Here is a 16,468-nt window from a genome sequence, read left to right on the forward strand (position 1 = left end):
TCATGCTGTTATACTGTTTGAATTATTCTACTCTTGTGTTCCCCCTCACCATACAGCCAAATGTCTTTACCTTCCTCTTTAGAAAGTACCAAAGAGGTTCCAACTGTGAGAAAACAAACTGCTGCATCAAACTACTGACCCATAAATCTACTCTTTATATTTCTTTACATGAAGCCAAGAATAAACATAGAGAAAATTTTAAAACATATTAGATAAATGAACATTCTGACTCATTAGGTTAGTAATAAACATTCTAAATATAAGCATAATAAATGAGAAAGTTAAGGTCATTTAGTTTTATCAAATGGAATTAAATTCATATGTTATACTTTAACACAATATTCTCATCCTCTGTTCTTTTTCAGGCTTCCCTTGTGGCTCAGCGGGTAAAGAATGTGCCTGCAATGTGGGATACCTGGGTTCAATCTCTGGGTTGGGAACATCCCCTGGAGAAGGGAAAGGCTACCCACACCAGTATTCTGGCCTAGAGAATTTCATGGACTGTATAGTCCATGGGGTCACAAGAGTCGGACACGACTGAGTGACTTTCACTATTTTATGTAACAAATATTTAAACAGTACTCAAGCACTGTTCTCAAAGTCTTATAAATATTAACTCATTTAATCCTCAAAATAATTCAAAAAGTAGGTCATGCTATTATCATCATTACACAAATGAAGAAAATGAGACTGAAAGAGGGTAAGTACTTTGCCTAAGTCATACAGGCAGTAAGCAGTAGTAATGGGACTGCAACAGAGGCAATCAGTGCTGCCTCTGGATATTAAGGAAATGAATGGGCACCAGGCAAGCAAGAAATAAGGTGAGCAAGACAGATTTTATATACTCATAAACTTTCAGGTAAGTATCTCTAACAGTGATACAGTGTACTTTTTATTACAACCTTTTACTACATTTTTTTTAACCACTGAGAAAACTGGTTTTGAAGAACAGGAAATGGAACTAGCGGAGTAGCAGAACTAGGCAAAGCCCACTTACCAAAGGATGCTTTCATTTTAGGGAAACCCATAAAGTGCCAGTGATTACTTAACATGTAGCTGTGTGGCACACTGTTAAATAATTTTGATTTCTTTTCTGAATCAGTAAATACATATCTGGTTTTGGTTTTCCCAAGTTAGATGTGAGACTCTGGACTGAAATGCATGTAGTAAACGTTAACTACAAGCAGTCATTATCATCAAGCAGATAATCCCAGCCCACTTACTAGAACCTCTGAAAAAAATAAAGCACATTCATACAAATCTGAGCTGTCCCTATTTTAAAAACAATACGAGTTAACAAATTTCTTGGAAAAGCAAGAAAGCTAGTTACAATCAAAATGGCCATACTCATATTACTTTTCTATCAGTTTCTAACCTCGTTAGAAAGTCTTTGTTTTACAGCAAGATGCGATTTATCATGCATCTCCTTGTAAGTTCTTACACACAAATCTCTTATTATAAATTTTACTAAAAGAATACTGAAAAGTTATACTTACGTCAGTTTTCCTTCTACACATATAGCAGTGTTATTATTGATGACTTTAATCATCCATTCCTGTAGCTGGACTACCTGATAAAGCATAAAGTGAAATACATATTACTTCTTACATTACTTGCACCATATGCATTACAAAATCAGTTTACATTAAATTAAAAGAAAGAACTTACACAAGTAATCCAAATGAGTCCTTAGTGTTCATCTACCTAAGAATCACATCCTATTCTATATAGCAATAAGGTAAAAACTCTTATGCATAATTGAAACAAAAGATGGAGAGAGACTGAACTGAAGTTGTACTGCAGTTTGTTCTATTAATACAATCCAGAATCAATTATACTTTAAATACTCTTATGTCAAATATCTTAACCACTAAGGGAAAAAGCCACTTAAAATCTTGAGGTATCCATTAAAATACCAAAGCCACAAAAGACACAATAACTTAGAGAAAACAAGTTAAGTAGTATGCATTTCACCATCACTCTTCGCCCTATATAATTAGAACATTTATTTTTTGAAAAGTTGATTTGGAGTTGCATTCTATTTCCTATAAACTATAAAGGTGATTGCTAGTAATCTATATTTAGTATTCTATTCCAAAGCAAACATCTGAACAGCTCCTCTATCCATGGGATTCTCCAGGCAAGAATACTGGAGTGGGTTGCCATTTCCTACTCCAGTGTTACAACAGTAAAACTTCTCAAATCTTTAGATGCTCTAATTCCTTTCCCTTTTAATTGCTCTGTTAATAGAACACCAAGAATCAGGAAAAAAAATTTAAGAACAAGAATACCTCAGTATTCATCCCCAAAGGGAGTTGAAGACTATGCAACTAGTGATAGAGCAAAATAAGACTTCACGCCTGGGTCTTCTTAACTTTTAATCCACTGCTCATTTCACTAGGCCACACTGCCTCTACACTAAATATTAACAAAAACCCAAAATGAACCTGTTAATGAGAGCAAAAGAGCTTATGCACTTTAAGAATGAGGGTGAAAACAAGTATTTATCTGCCTTAAAAGTTTTCCTACCTTAATTTTAACTCCATTTGTAATAGTTTGGCTTATACTTGGAGAAAGGTTCCAGGCATTTATTTTTGATCTCTGAGGTATTGTTATATGACATTGCGGAGTTGCAAGCACGATTTTACAAGTATCATTCAAGGAACCTGGAAAAGCAGTCTCTCTGTGCACTGTTCTCTCATTTCCTTCCTTAATTTCCTGTTTTGAAGTGCCTTCTGTTGTAATCTTACTATCACTAGAAACCAGTAATTGACCACCATTCTCAACATTATTACCACAAAGAGTCTCAACAGTGGTATTTGGGGACTTTTCACGGGTAGAATCAATGTCTTCTAAAATAAATGTTTCCTTTTGGGATTTATTGGTTGCAACTATATTCTCCTTTGAGTGAAGAATTTGTCTAGCCAGCTGAGCTCTAGTTAGTACCCTGTTTGCAGCTGCAACATTTTTACGTTCTTGATTCAGAACTGGAAGCTCTGCAAAAAATACAAAACCAAACAAAATTTACAGATGGTTAATACGAAATGAAAAGAGAACAAGAGAAAAATTTAAAACTTTGAATTGCCTATACAGGGAAAATAATTATCTAGAACATTTAACCATACATTCAAATAACAAACTAAAAACAAAACAAAAAGCACTTTACCATAAGTTAAATTGTGCAGAGGCACCTTCTTTTCCTGCTGATATGTAATCTTTTGCTTGACTGGCACAAAAATATTATTTGATGATTCCAGAGGAACTTCTTGGACTGAGGTTGAGTTTTCTTTTTTTAAAGAAAGAAGTTGTATTAGTCAATAAGAGAAAAAAATGCCTTTAAAACTCTTGGAATAAAGATTTAAATTTGGTAATGATCAGACCCACAGAGTATACTTAAATACATGACAGTTACATTGAGTTTTTGCCCTTTATTATTATCTCATATCTTCAATGCATTCTCTATACCTGTATTATGCTGAGAAAGAATTTTTTAAAAATTTCTCCGCATTACCTGCCAGCTCTAGACACAAGTATACTACTGGACTTAGACACCTAGAGATCTAGAATAAAATTCTAGTGCTGCCACAAATCAGATATGTATATGTCAAGGTCATATATCAAGCGCCATCCTGTCTTGAAAATTCTGATTTTGCTTCTGGTTCTGGAAATTTCTAAAATGTGGACGAACAGTTGTAACAGATTTAAAAATCAAAATGTTGAGATTCAGTAGCAGACTAAGTCATAATTTATACTGCTTTGACATCCCTTTAGCAGGTCTTCAAAGACACAAATTTGGTAGGCTTAATCACTAGACAAACAGGAACTAATTGCATTGTTTATATTTTATTCTGCTTTACATCCTAGATGGTTAAAGTTCTGTATCTTGAATATAGAAATGAGTTTCTTTCACATAAAAAGGGGAAGGTAATAAACTTAAAATTTGTACCAGAGAAGGAAAAACTGAATTATTTTATATGTTTAATTTCAAATATTATACTTGAAAAAACTGGTAGTGATTATACTTTAATATGTATGTTGCTTTGGCCTTACAAACCTCAATATAAAGATTTTATTATAATGATATGTCATATAAGGTAAGTTTCTATTTCTTTAAATCATTCTACTAGAAATGGCAGAGCAATGTAGTACAGATGAGTAGATAATTCAATCATATACAACATGGTACAGAACACAGGCCATTTATTTCAATTCAGGGATCCATGTAGGGACTCTCCAAAAGATCTCTGAAATTACATACAAAATCTGTGTTTGTATATATGTGTATTTTCTAGGAAGTCAGCAGATTCTTAAAGCAGTCAGTTGTTTCTTCCTTTCTCTAATCCCAGTTTACATATAAAACATGCCATAATGTACCTTATTTCTCTTGCTTCCCCCTTTTCTCTTAGACTGTATGAGATTATTTGTATATTCACCTACCTCCATCCTAAACTCCCTTAGAAAACCACTTTTGTGTCAAAATACATCACTGTCTTTGAAATACAACAATATACCCACAATCTATTATGTAGCAGTTAAGAGCATGAGCTTTCTAATAGATATGTGTATTTAATTCTCAGCTTATCACTTACTTACTACCTGTGAGACCCATGGTGCTGCTGCTACGGCTGCTGCTGCTGCTAAGTCACTTCAGTCGTCTGACTCTGTGCGACCCCATAGACGGCAGCCCATCCGGCTCCCCTGTCCCTGGGATTCTCCAGGCAAGAACGCTGGAGTGGGTTGCCATTTCCTTCTCCAATGCATGAAAGTGAAACGTGAAAGTGAAGTCGCTCAGTCATGTCCAACTCTTCGCGATCCCATGGACTGCAGGCTACCAGGCTCCTCCGTCCATGGGATTTTCCAGGCAAGAGTACTGGAGTGGAATGCCATTGACACAGAGCAGACGTCAATTTATTTAAAAGCTCCATTTCCTAGACAATTAAATGAGCATAAATCCATAGTGTTTGCTGAAAGGAGCAAATGAGATAATGCATGTAAAGTATCTTTTATCAATTACTGGCTTCTGAAGTTACCGTTTTGGTTTTTCTTCCTCATCGTCTCAGTGGCTTTCACTACTTTCTGCTCTTTATTCTAACTTCTAAATTTCAGGGTGCCCCAGAACTTATCCTTAAACGTTTTCTTTGAAAACATTTCAACATACACAGTTTTTTCAAGTATAATATACTTACTTCTTGATGATCCCATCTAATCTTATAGCTTTAAATACCATTTAGGTGCTAATGACTCCAAATGTATTTCTCAGGTAGGCCACTTCCCTAAATTCCAGCTAATTTTTTTCAACAGCCTAATTCACATCTACACTTCAGTATTTAACAGACATATCAAAATTGATATGACAAGAAACATAATTACTGAGTCCTCAAAACTATTCCACCTCTGTCTGCTCCACCTCAGTTAAACTGCTCCATTCTTCCAGTTGCTTGAGCAAAAAAAAAAAACCCAAACCAAACAAATCACCCAGGTCATCCTTTATACCTCTCTTATATTCCACACTCCCATCTCAACATATATCTGGAGGGACTTCCTTGGTGGTCCAGTGGCTAAGATTCCATGAACTCCCAACGCAGGGGGCCTGGGTTTGATCCCTGCTTAGGGAACTAGATCCCACATGCCAAAACTAAAAGATCACATGTGCCACAATTAAGACCCTGTGCAGCCAAATAAATAAATAAAATATTAAAACAAATTAACAACCCCCCTCCCCAACCCCCACCCTTGCCAAAACCAAAATCTATCTGGAATCCAGCAACTCTTTATCATCTCCACTGCTACCACCCGACCAAGCCAATGCCATCTCTCACCTGGAATACTAAAATAACTATTTCAAATTAACAGCTAGAGTGATACTTTTAAAATTTAAGTCAGACTGCGACATTCCTCTGCTCAAAACCCTCTAGTGGCTCCTTAATTTGCTCACAATAAAAACCCAAACCCTTATTTTACCTATGAGGCCCTTATAGGACCCTCCTAAAAGACACTTTATCTGACCCTCTCCTTATTTATCCCCTGCTCCCCAGCTGCCCACTCACTCCTTGGTAATCTCCTAGCTAGTCTGCATGCTTCTATTTCAGGGCACTTGTACCAGATGCAAGATATCTATCTGTATCTATCACTTCCTTCAGTTTTTTTGGCTCAAATACCACCTTCTCATTGAAACACTGACCACCCCATGAAAAATTAAAACCTGCTCCAAATCTCCCCATCATGCTTACTCTGCTTTCTCTTTCCAAATCATTTCTATTATATTCTAAAAAATACTTAGTTAATGATCTGTCTGCCACCACCCGAATGTAAGCTAGCTTCATGAGGGCAGAGATTTTTGTTCGTTTTGCTCACTGCTGTTCCCTGAGTACCTAAAAGTGTCAGACACAATAAACACTAAACACATTATAGCTTTTCAACCAACACATAGTAAAACTAACCTCTTAGTGAATTGTTTTCTGGCTGGAATGATTTGTTGTTTTCCTTTTCTTCACAGAGGTAGGTATGCTGTAATATTCTTTCCTCAGCTCCATTAGGAGCGAAACTTTCATTTTGTGTTGGTTCCAAAAAACTGTTTCTTGATGCTTGTTCTTGCTTGTTGCGTAGTACTTTTTCTTTCATTCTTTGAAATATTTTTTCTGGTGTTTCAAAGCTTGCTTTATTTTCAAATTCATCCTTGTTGGGCTTTATAGCACTGATATCAAGAGAACTGTTAGAGGTAGCAGCCTCCGCTAGCAAAGTCGACTGAAATACATTTTTATTATTAAAAACTGCCATTTCTACAAACTGACTCTTCTTATGACTATTCGGTTTTAAAGAGGATATCTGATATTTCATCAACTCTTTTACAGGAGTAAGTGTGCCTGAAGGAATGCTGTCATAAAAGATCGCATGCATGGGCACGTTTCTCCTTTGAGAAGATGTCTCTGAAGGCAGGTGAATTCCTGGATGTTTCAAAGGTGTTGCAATCATCTTGATAAACAGAAGCAACAAATTCCCTTTAACAGAAAATTCACTTAAACACAATTTTCAGGACAGACCTTCAGCAGGGGGCCAGAGGAACCTGCAGTTCAATGTGAAATCAATTTTTATCATGCTTCCGTACAGAAAAGGTTAAGTTTATTTGCTTTCCATAATAACATTATACAAAGTAAAAGGTTTAATTGGTTCATAACAACACTGGATAATCTATACCTTACAAAGCAGACTAAGATTTTATATTTTTGTTAAAGTTTCATTTATTATTTTTCAGTAATAAACAGTTGGTTTTTAAATTTATTCTCTGCAAAAAAGCAGCTCCCACCAAGTCTTCTACCTCATCACTCTAAGAGCAGAATTTTTGAATATCTGTTTTTAAAATTTACTTGAACCTCAAGTCCTGGAGGTTCCAATCTAATATTTGCATCAAAAAACATTAAATGACAGCTGCATATGGCAATAAATTAAGTTATGAAAAGATTAAGTTTCACAAATATGGTTTTTCCTTTTAAGGACTTAAATTTTAAGGCAGCAGCTACATGACATTCCTGATGAAGGTTAAAAATCCATTCACTTTTTAAGTTAATTATCTCCAATCCTGATTTCTGTTATGCTGCAGAACTTTTTAATGTGAGAGTTTAGTTTAAAAAAAAAAAGACTTCAAATCAAAAGTAAATTATATTCATTATAATTTTCTGAACATTTACTGCTGCTTAGAATTTTTAGAGGAAATCATGTACTTGGGCACACATGGTCTTAGACTTGTTTTAGCTTGTTTCTTACATATAAATTTTATTTCCCACACCTAGAAATTTCTAGGTGATGAACCATACAGTTGCATTCTGCTATACTCGGTAAATTAATACAATATTTTAACGTAAAGGAGCTTAGAACTTATAAGTCTAGATTTACAGCATCTCTTATCACTGAATTTATAACTATTCCAATGTTTTTGATCATATAAACATAAAAAATGTATTTCAGAAAATATAAATTCATTCAGACCAAAGACATCAAGTATCTTTATCTACAGTAACTTCAGCGAGAAATAAATATACAAGTTAGAAATGCATATACAAACTACCATTTTACTTGATATTTTATAAGAGAAAAAAATGAAATATTCCTCAATAACAAGAGCTGACAAAGATACCCAGTATCTTAGGAATGACACAAACCCCACTGAATTCAGCAAATATGTATTAGCGCATATATTCATGCATTTGGCAAGACAGTAATGACAGGAATCCTGTGCTTGGAGTTACAATACTCACTGGCCATTCAGTTTAAGTTCTCAAAAACAAAAATGAATAAACTGGGACAACTGCATGGAAAGATGGCAAAGCATGTGCAGGTTTACACAATCTCATTTCTTTAGAACCTAATGAAATGCTCAACAATAAGTATAAACTGCTAATAAATTAGCAGAAATAAGAACAGACCAATCTATAGCACAATAGTTTCTCCTCCCCACCCCCCCCCCCCCCTCCGCCCGCTTCTCCCAGGGGGATACACTCCAAGACCACCAGTCAATGCCTGAAATTATGGATAGTGCCAGAGCCTATATATACTGTTTTTCCCTTTACATACATACCTATGGTAAAGTTTAATTTGTAAATCAGGCACAGTAAGAAATTAACAATAACAAAACAATTATAACAATATACTGTACTAAAAGTTATATGAATGTCACCTCACTCAAAACACAAATTCAATGGCTTTCCCACTTCACATTTATCATGGACTGCGGCTGTAACTTTTGCAGTTTGGGGGGTCAACAGCAAAATCTGCATGCATTTCTTTTTCCTTCCTCACAAATAGGAGACTCATTTTTATCCAGACCTTAGCAATCTCAGCATACAATTTTTTTCCTCATTAAGTCAAGAGCTTTCACCCTTTCACTTAAAGGAAGCACTTTACAACTTTTCTTTGGGATACCCAAATTGCCAGCAGCACTACTCTTGTGATTTGGGACAATTATTAAGTAAGATTAGGGTTACCTGACCAAAAGCACTATGATACTTCAACAGTCCATCTGATAACTGAACTAAGAGGACTGCTAAGTGACTAGTGCACGGGATATGCTGGACAAAGGGGTGATTAACATTCCTAGAAGGACAGTGTGAGATTTCATCATGCTACTAAGAAAATCATGCAATTTATTTAATTGTTTTTATTGGCGTATACTTGCCTTACAAAGTTGTATTAGTTTCTGCAAAGTGAATCAGTTATACGTATACATATATCCATTATTTTTTAGATTTCCTTCCTATTTAGGTTCCTTCTAGGACTGGAGAAGACAAGGTGAATTCTAAAGTGCTATGCTTGTGCCTTCATTAAATGCTTAAAACTATTTGAAAAACCTAATACTTAAAATTTATTCTGAAAACTGACATGCTGATATACTAGGAAAAATTGCTATTTATTCAAAATAAAGACTCAGGCATGGGAAAACTAGCTATGAGTATGAAAAAGCAGCTATGAGTATCTAGAGTATCTAGAAAGCTAAACAACAGTTATCATGGATATAATACTGAATTTAACTTTTACTCTTCTCCCTACGGAGACGTAAAAAGTTCTAGGAATTTACTATTGTGGTAGTAATATTAATTATAATGGAATGGGTCAAAACTCCCAAGGCACACTAACCAAAACTGGGAGACAGTGTTGGGAAAAAATTACAGGAACAATAAGTTAACTGACAAATGATATACTTGGGAAAAAGTGCAGCACACAATATATTGAGTTGGCCAAAGAATTTGTTTGGTTTTTCCCATAAGGTGGTTCTAGTAGAGCTTATTTGTCTTTAACTTCATTCAAAACAGTTCTGTCAGATTGTATTGTGACAGCTGTCATTCACAATGCATTAAAAAAAAAAAAAGATTAGTGAACTATTGTGTAGCCATTTTAATATTAAAGCTGGAAGAAAAAGGTCACATTTTTGGCATATTATGCTTTATTATTTCAAGAAAGGTGGAAACACAACTAAAATGCAAAAAAAAAAAGATTTGTGCAGTGTATGGAGAAGCTACTGTGACTGATCAAACATCAACCCTGTCAAAAGTGGTTTGCAAAATTTTGCACTGGAGATTTCTTGCTGGACAATGCCCCCTGGTGCAATAACCATTTGAAGTTGATAGCGATCAAATTGAGACATTAATTGAGAACAATCAACACTATGCCATGTGGGAGATAGGCAACATACTCAAAATATCCAAATCAAGCACTGAAAATCTTTTCCACCAGCTTGGTTATGTTAATCCGTTTGATGTTTGGGTTCCACATAAGTTAAGCAAAAAAACATTCTTGACTGTATTTTTGCATGTGATTCTCTGCTGAACTGTAATAAAAACCTTCCATTTTTAAAATAAATTGTGACGCGTGATGGAAAGTGAATACTGTACAATAATGTGGAATGGAAGAGGTCATGGGGCAAGTGAAATGAACCACTAGTAACCATACCAAAGGCTAGTCTTCTTCCAAAGGTGATGTGTATGTGGTGGGACTGGAAAGGAGACCCCTATTATGAGCTCGAAGAACTGCTCCCAATTAGACCAATTGAAAGCAGCACTCAACGAAAAGCGTCAGGCATTAGTCAACAGAAAACACATAATCTTCCATCAGGGTAACACAAGCCTCCATGTTTCTTTGATGGCCAGGCAAAAACTGTTAACAGCTTGTCTGGGAAGTTCTGATTTATCTGCCAGATTCACCAGACACTGCATCTTCAGATTCCCATTTATTTCAGTCTTTACAAAATTCTCTTAATGAAAAAAATTTCAGTCTCCTGGAGGACTATAAATGGCAAGTGGAAGAGTTCTTTGCTCAAAAAGATAAAAAGTTTTGGGAAGATGGAATTATGAAGTTGCCTGAAAAACGGCAGAAGGTAGTGGAATAAAACGGTGAATATGCTGTTCAAAAAAATTCTTGGTGAAAATGAAAAAGGTCTTTCATTTATATTTAAAAACCAAAGGAACTTTTTGGCCAAACATTCAAAGAAACCAAATGAACCTATTTAAAAGAAATGATAAACATAAAAAATGGCCAAAGGACATGAAAGGCATTTAATAGAATACAAATGGCCCATAAATGAGTCAAAATGACACTCTATTTTACTAATAAATGAAGAGATGCAAATTAAACAGTGAGACTTCTTATGTTTATCAGATTGGTAAAGGTTAATTTCAAAATATAGGTATGCATGCCATTGATCAATAAATTCCACTTAAAATTTTTCTTACATCTACATAAGAATGCAAATACATATGTGGTAATAATATTCAACACCTACTGCATCTATGTCAGACACTAGACACTACTTAATCTTACAGCAATTCATATCAGTTAAGTACTGTTATTGTCCCCATTTTGAAGATGAGAAAACTAAGGCCTAAAGTGGTTAAATAACCAGTCCAAGGTCCCACTGACAAGAGCAGGACCCCAGTCTATCTGATTTCAAAGCCCAAGTTCTTAAACAGGCCCTATACAAGGATGTTCACGGAAGTACTAAACTAATTAGAAACAATCTAGATGGCTACCAAAATTCTACTGTTAACTAAAGCACAGGGCTAACTAGAAACCACCTAGACGTCTATCAATATGGGACAAAATTCTGCTTTTGTCATCCATATAACTGAATTCTATGTATTCAATAAAAAGATATACATACAGACACACACATACACTGACATAGAAAGTAGCTGGAATATACTAAATTTAAAAAGTAGCAGAACAGGACATACGATTGAATTTCTGTTTAAAAAAAAAAAACAGGAGTATACACAAAGGGGGAAAAAAATCTGTAATTAAGATATTGTAAAAATTGTTAATAGCACTTATCTTTGTAGAGAGAGATGAAGGGGCCTCCCGTTTCCTAAATAATCTTATTTACATCTGAAAATGTTTGCAACATGTAATTTAATCAGAAGAAAACACAAGCTAGATGGATAAATTGTTTCTTTAGCTCTGTGGATCCTGGGTTCCAAGGTGAAGAATCGGACAGTGACGCACACAATATTCCTACTTGGTAATCTAATTTTTTTTTCTGGAAGTGATTTTAGAACAAAAGCCTAGAGAGCTCACCACTGAAACGAAATCAGAGGGAAAGAGGTCTGCTCTCTTGATAAATACAGCAGACACGCAACAAATACACACCGAATGAACGAGTGGTCGTGATACCGCATCCGAAGACAAAAACGTACTGAAGTCCGCGAGAGCCCAGAAAGCTGAAGCGCTGGGACTCGCGGCGCCAGAGGGACCGGAGGCAGAAGCTAGGGTAGAGGGTCGGGGAGGCAGTACCTTGGGTGAAGAGCGTGGCCGGGCAGCAGTCTGGGCTCGGCTTCTAGGCAGTGGGGAACCCGGGCGCCCTAAGATCGCGCCTCTGGCCCAAGTCGGCCCCACCCCTCAGCGGCCGAACCCCTGGCGATGCTCACCTTCTCCGTGAGATTCCCTAACACGAGAACTATTAGGGAATTCAAATTTGAAGAGCCCGCCCTCTCAGCCAGCCCGGGATTGGCGCGCTCAGGAATTGCGTCACCGAGCGTCTCACTGGGAACCCGGAAGCTTGGGGGCCCTTCCCGCTCCGCGTGGGCAATGCTGTTTCCACAAAAACTGGGTGACGCCAAGCTGCGACAGGTACTGGGCAGGCACCTCTAGTCGTCCTTGGACTTTGTTTCTTCTTCAGAGGAGCGCCAGCTTCGCGTTTCGCGGCTCTTCCCGAAATGCTCTGCGGCAGGAAGGCCTACGTCAGACGTTAGACGGGCTACTGCGCGTTTTAAGTTTGGTCCTTCTCACCTCTCTTTCTCTGTGTGAGAACGGTAATAGCTTTTGTTTATTTGTTGCTTCCAAGTGTGAGGAGTTAGCTTTCTGAGTATGTTTAAGAGAGCTTTTAAGATTTCTGTGGCCGTCAGATATTTGCGGCCGAGAAGGAACGTTTTGTTCTGGAGGGGATAGTGGACTAAATGCAAAGTTATACTTGCAATCAGTTCAGTTCAGTCGCTCAGTCGTGTCCGACTCTTTGCGACCTCGTGAATCGCAGCACGCCAGGCCTCCCTGTCCATCACCAACTCCTGGAGTTCACTCAGACTCACGTCCATCGAGTCAGTGATGCCATCCAGCCATCTCATCCTCTGTCGTCCCCTTCTCCTGCCCCCCAAACCTCCTAGCATCAGAGTCTTTTCCAATGAGTCAACTCTTCTCATGAGGTGGCCAAAATACTGGAGTTTCAGCTTTAGCATCATTCCTTCCAAAAGAAATCCCAGGGCTGATCTCTTTCAGAATGGACTGGTTGGATCTCCTTGCAATCCAAGGGACTCTCAAGAGTCTTCTCCAACACCACAGTTCAAAAGCATCAATTCTTTGGTGCTCAGCTTTCTTCACAGTCCAACTTTCACATCCATACATGACCACTGGAAAAACCATAGCCTTGACTAGATAGACCTTTGTTGGCAAAGTAATGTCTCTGCTTTTCAATATGCTATCTAGGTTGGTCATAACTTTCCTTCCAAGGAGTAAGTGTCTTTTAATTTCATGGCTGCAGTCACCATCTGCAGTGATTTTGGAGCCCAAAAAAATAAAGTCTGACACTCTTTCCACTATTTCCCCATATATTTCCCATGAAGTGATGGGACCAGATGCCATGATCTTCGTTTTCTGAATGTTGAGCTTTAAGCCAACTTTTTCACTCTCCTCTTTCACTTTCATCAAGAGGCTTTTTAGTTCCTCTTCACTTTCTGCCATAAGGGTGGTGTCATCTGCATGTCTGAGGTTATTGATATTTCTCCCGGCAATCTTGATGCCAGCTTGTGATTCTTCCAGCCCAGCGTTTCTCATGATGTACTCTGCATAAAAGTCAAATAAGCAGGGTGACAATATACAGCCTTGACGTACTCCTTTTCCTATTTGGAACCAGTCTGTTGTTCCATGTCCAGTTCTAACTGTTGCTTCCTGACCTGCATATAGGTTTCTCAAGTGTTGGCTAACACAGTAGGGAGTTTTGGGGTAACCTGTCAGGAGATCTCGGGTAGGCCAAAATGGGCAGGTCCTGAATTCCAATACGTTGGCCATGGGAAGAACACACTTTGGCTCAAAGGCTTAATTTTTTTTTAAACTGAGATATAATTAACATAATGTTATATTAGTATATAAAAGATTGAGGGCAGAAGAAGAGGGCATCAGAGGATGAGATGGCTGGATGGCATTACCAATGCCATGGGCGTGAACTTGGGCAAACTTCGGGAGATGGTGAGGGACAGAGAGGCCTGGCATGCTTCAGTCCATGGGGTTGCAAAGAGTCAGATATGAACGAGCAGTGAACAACAACAAAATTGTATTAGTTTCAAATATACAGTGTAATGATTTGAATTTGTATGTATTGCAAAATGATCACCATACTATGTCTAGTTAACATCCATTAAGACAGATAGAAACAATTTTGTTTTTCTTGGAATAAGAACTTGTAAGATCTACCTTCTTAACAACTTTAAAATATACAATTCAATATTTTTAACTGTAGTCATCATGTTTTGCATTACACCCACCCACCGGACGTCTTTATTTTATAACTGAAAGTTTATACCTTTTGACTACCTTCATCCATTTGCCCAAATTTGACCCATACTTCTGGGAACCACCAACCTGTTCTGTGTGTTTAAAATTTCATTATTAATTGTAAGACTATGCAGTGTTTGTCTTTCTCTGTCTGACATTTCACTTAGCATAATGCCCTTCAGCTCCACCCATGTTGCAAATGGCAAGATAGCCTTCTCTTTCACAGCTGAATAATATTCCATTGTGAGTATATATATATATATATATATACACACACACACACACACACACACCACGTTTTCTTTATTGATTCATCCATCAGTGGATGCTTACATTCTTTTCATGCCTTGGCTGTTGTAAATAATGCTGCAATGAACATCGGGGTACAAATATCTTAGTTTTCTTTTTATTGGGTTAAATACCCAACAGTAGAATTGCTGGATCATATCCTAGTTCTAATTTTAAATTTTTGAGAAAACTCCGTAGTTTTCTATAGTGGCTGTACCAATTTACATTCCCACCAAGAATGCACAAGGGTTCTCCACATCCTTGTCAACACTTGTTAGTATGTTGTGTTAGTCGCTGAATCACATCCAACTCCTGCGACCCCGTGGAGTGTAACCCGCCAGGCTCCTCCATCTATGGAATACTCCAGGCAAGAATACTGGAGTGGGTTGCCATTTCCTTCTCCACAACACTTGTTATCTCTTATCTTCTTTATGACAATCATTCATTCTTTTCTTTTTTTGGCTGCACTATGCGGCTGTGGGATCTTAATTCCCCAGCCAGGGATTGAACTTGTGCCTTCTGCAGTGGAACACACAGTCTTAACCACTGGACCACCAGGGAAGTTCCATGACAATCTTCCTAACATAAGTGGCATGATAGCTCACTGTGGTCTAAATTTTCATTTCTCTAAGGATTAGTGATGTTGAGTACTTTTCCCTATATTTATCAGCCATTTCTTTGTCTTCTTTAGAAAAATGTCTATTCAGTTTTTCTGCTAATTTAAAAATCATATTGTTTCACTATTGAGCTAAGTTCTTCATATATTTTTGAAATTGACCCTTTATCAGGTATATGATTTATAAGTATTTTTTCCCATTCTGTAGGTTGCTTTCTCATTTTCTTGATGGTTTTCTTTGCTGTGCAAAAGCTTTTTAGTTTTATATAGTCCCACTTGTTTATTTTTCCTTTTGTTGCCTTTTCTTTTGGTGTCAAATCCAAAAAAATCATTGTCAAGACCAGTGCCAAGGAGCTTACTGCTCTTTTTCTTCTAGAAGTTATATGGTTTCAGGTCTAATGTTCAAGTCTTTAACCATTTGAGTTAATTTTTGTATTTAGTGTGAGATAGTGTGTAGGGAATATGCTATGCACAGGCCTGTACTATAATTAACAGGGCTCTGAAAAATAAGAGTGACTTTCTCATCACCCCCAGGTGAAGGGCTGGGAGCAGTAAAAAGTACATCATGGAAAAACATCTTGAAAACAAGATGTTGAAGAACTGATGTGACTGATGGAAAACCGTTAGTGACTGTTCCTGTAACCAGAGCCTTGAGGGAGTTGCTAAGAAAGGTCGTCACTAGCTAAAGGGCTAAACAGAGTCATGAAAGGCCTGAAGGTTTGACATTGAGGACTGTGCATTGTATATCTGTATCCCTGATCTGAGATTGTAAAAAACAGATATCTCTGGAGCACATACAAGAAAGTAGATGTTAGCAATAAAAAGCACGCAAGGATTAGGATCTGGGCTTTGGCCTGCGAATGGCATCAGCCCCCTGATCCCCACCTTATTTCTGAGTCTTGTTTTTCTTTATTCTTCTGTGGCACCACTCCCTCAGGTCAGTTCATTGTTGGGCTGGTCCTGACAATAGTGATCCAATTTCATTCTTGTGTGTGTGTATGTGTGTGTGTGTGTGTGTGTGTGTATTCTTTAAATATA

The 16,468-nt window shown here is 37.2% G+C and overlaps 1 protein-coding gene and 1 long non-coding RNA gene across 9 annotated transcripts in view; one reads left to right on the forward strand and one right to left on the reverse strand.

The window, feature by feature from the left end:
- The window catches only part of MIS18BP1 (MIS18 binding protein 1), a 45,367-nt gene extending 32,876 nt beyond the window's left edge, over positions 1–12,491 (reverse strand). Inside the window, exons 1-5 of one of the 4 annotated variants that reach the window (XM_042235333.2) lie at positions 12,411–12,491; positions 6,441–7,063; positions 3,167–3,286; positions 2,530–2,996; positions 1,497–1,570 (exon numbers count right to left, since the gene is read on the reverse strand). In XM_042235333.2, the coding sequence (XP_042091267.1) occupies positions 1,497–1,570; positions 2,530–2,996; positions 3,167–3,286; positions 6,441–6,972 (1,193 nt within the window). In that variant the 5' untranslated portion in view covers positions 6,973–7,063; positions 12,411–12,491. Of the gene's footprint in view, positions 1–1,496; positions 1,571–2,529; positions 2,997–3,166; positions 3,287–4,596; positions 4,960–6,440; positions 7,064–12,132 lie in introns of those variants that run through there. The other 3 variants (XM_012098882.5, XM_042235334.2, XM_060401840.1) reach the window with 3 other exon arrangements.
- Positions 12,492–12,509: 18 nt separating this feature from the next.
- The window catches only part of LOC105603203 (uncharacterized), a 55,412-nt gene continuing 51,453 nt past the window's right edge, over positions 12,510–16,468 (forward strand). For 3 of the 5 annotated variants that reach the window (XR_009597258.1, XR_009597257.1, XR_006056870.2), the window contains exon 1: positions 12,510–12,794. This is a non-coding gene — a long non-coding RNA (uncharacterized LOC105603203). The remainder of the gene's footprint in view (positions 12,795–16,468) is intronic. The other 2 variants (XR_006056872.2, XR_006056871.2) reach the window with 1 other exon arrangement.

Source organism: Ovis aries, chromosome 18, assembly GCF_016772045.2.
Source record: "Ovis aries strain OAR_USU_Benz2616 breed Rambouillet chromosome 18, ARS-UI_Ramb_v3.0, whole genome shotgun sequence".
Lineage (NCBI taxonomy): Eukaryota > Metazoa > Chordata > Mammalia > Artiodactyla > Bovidae > Ovis > Ovis aries.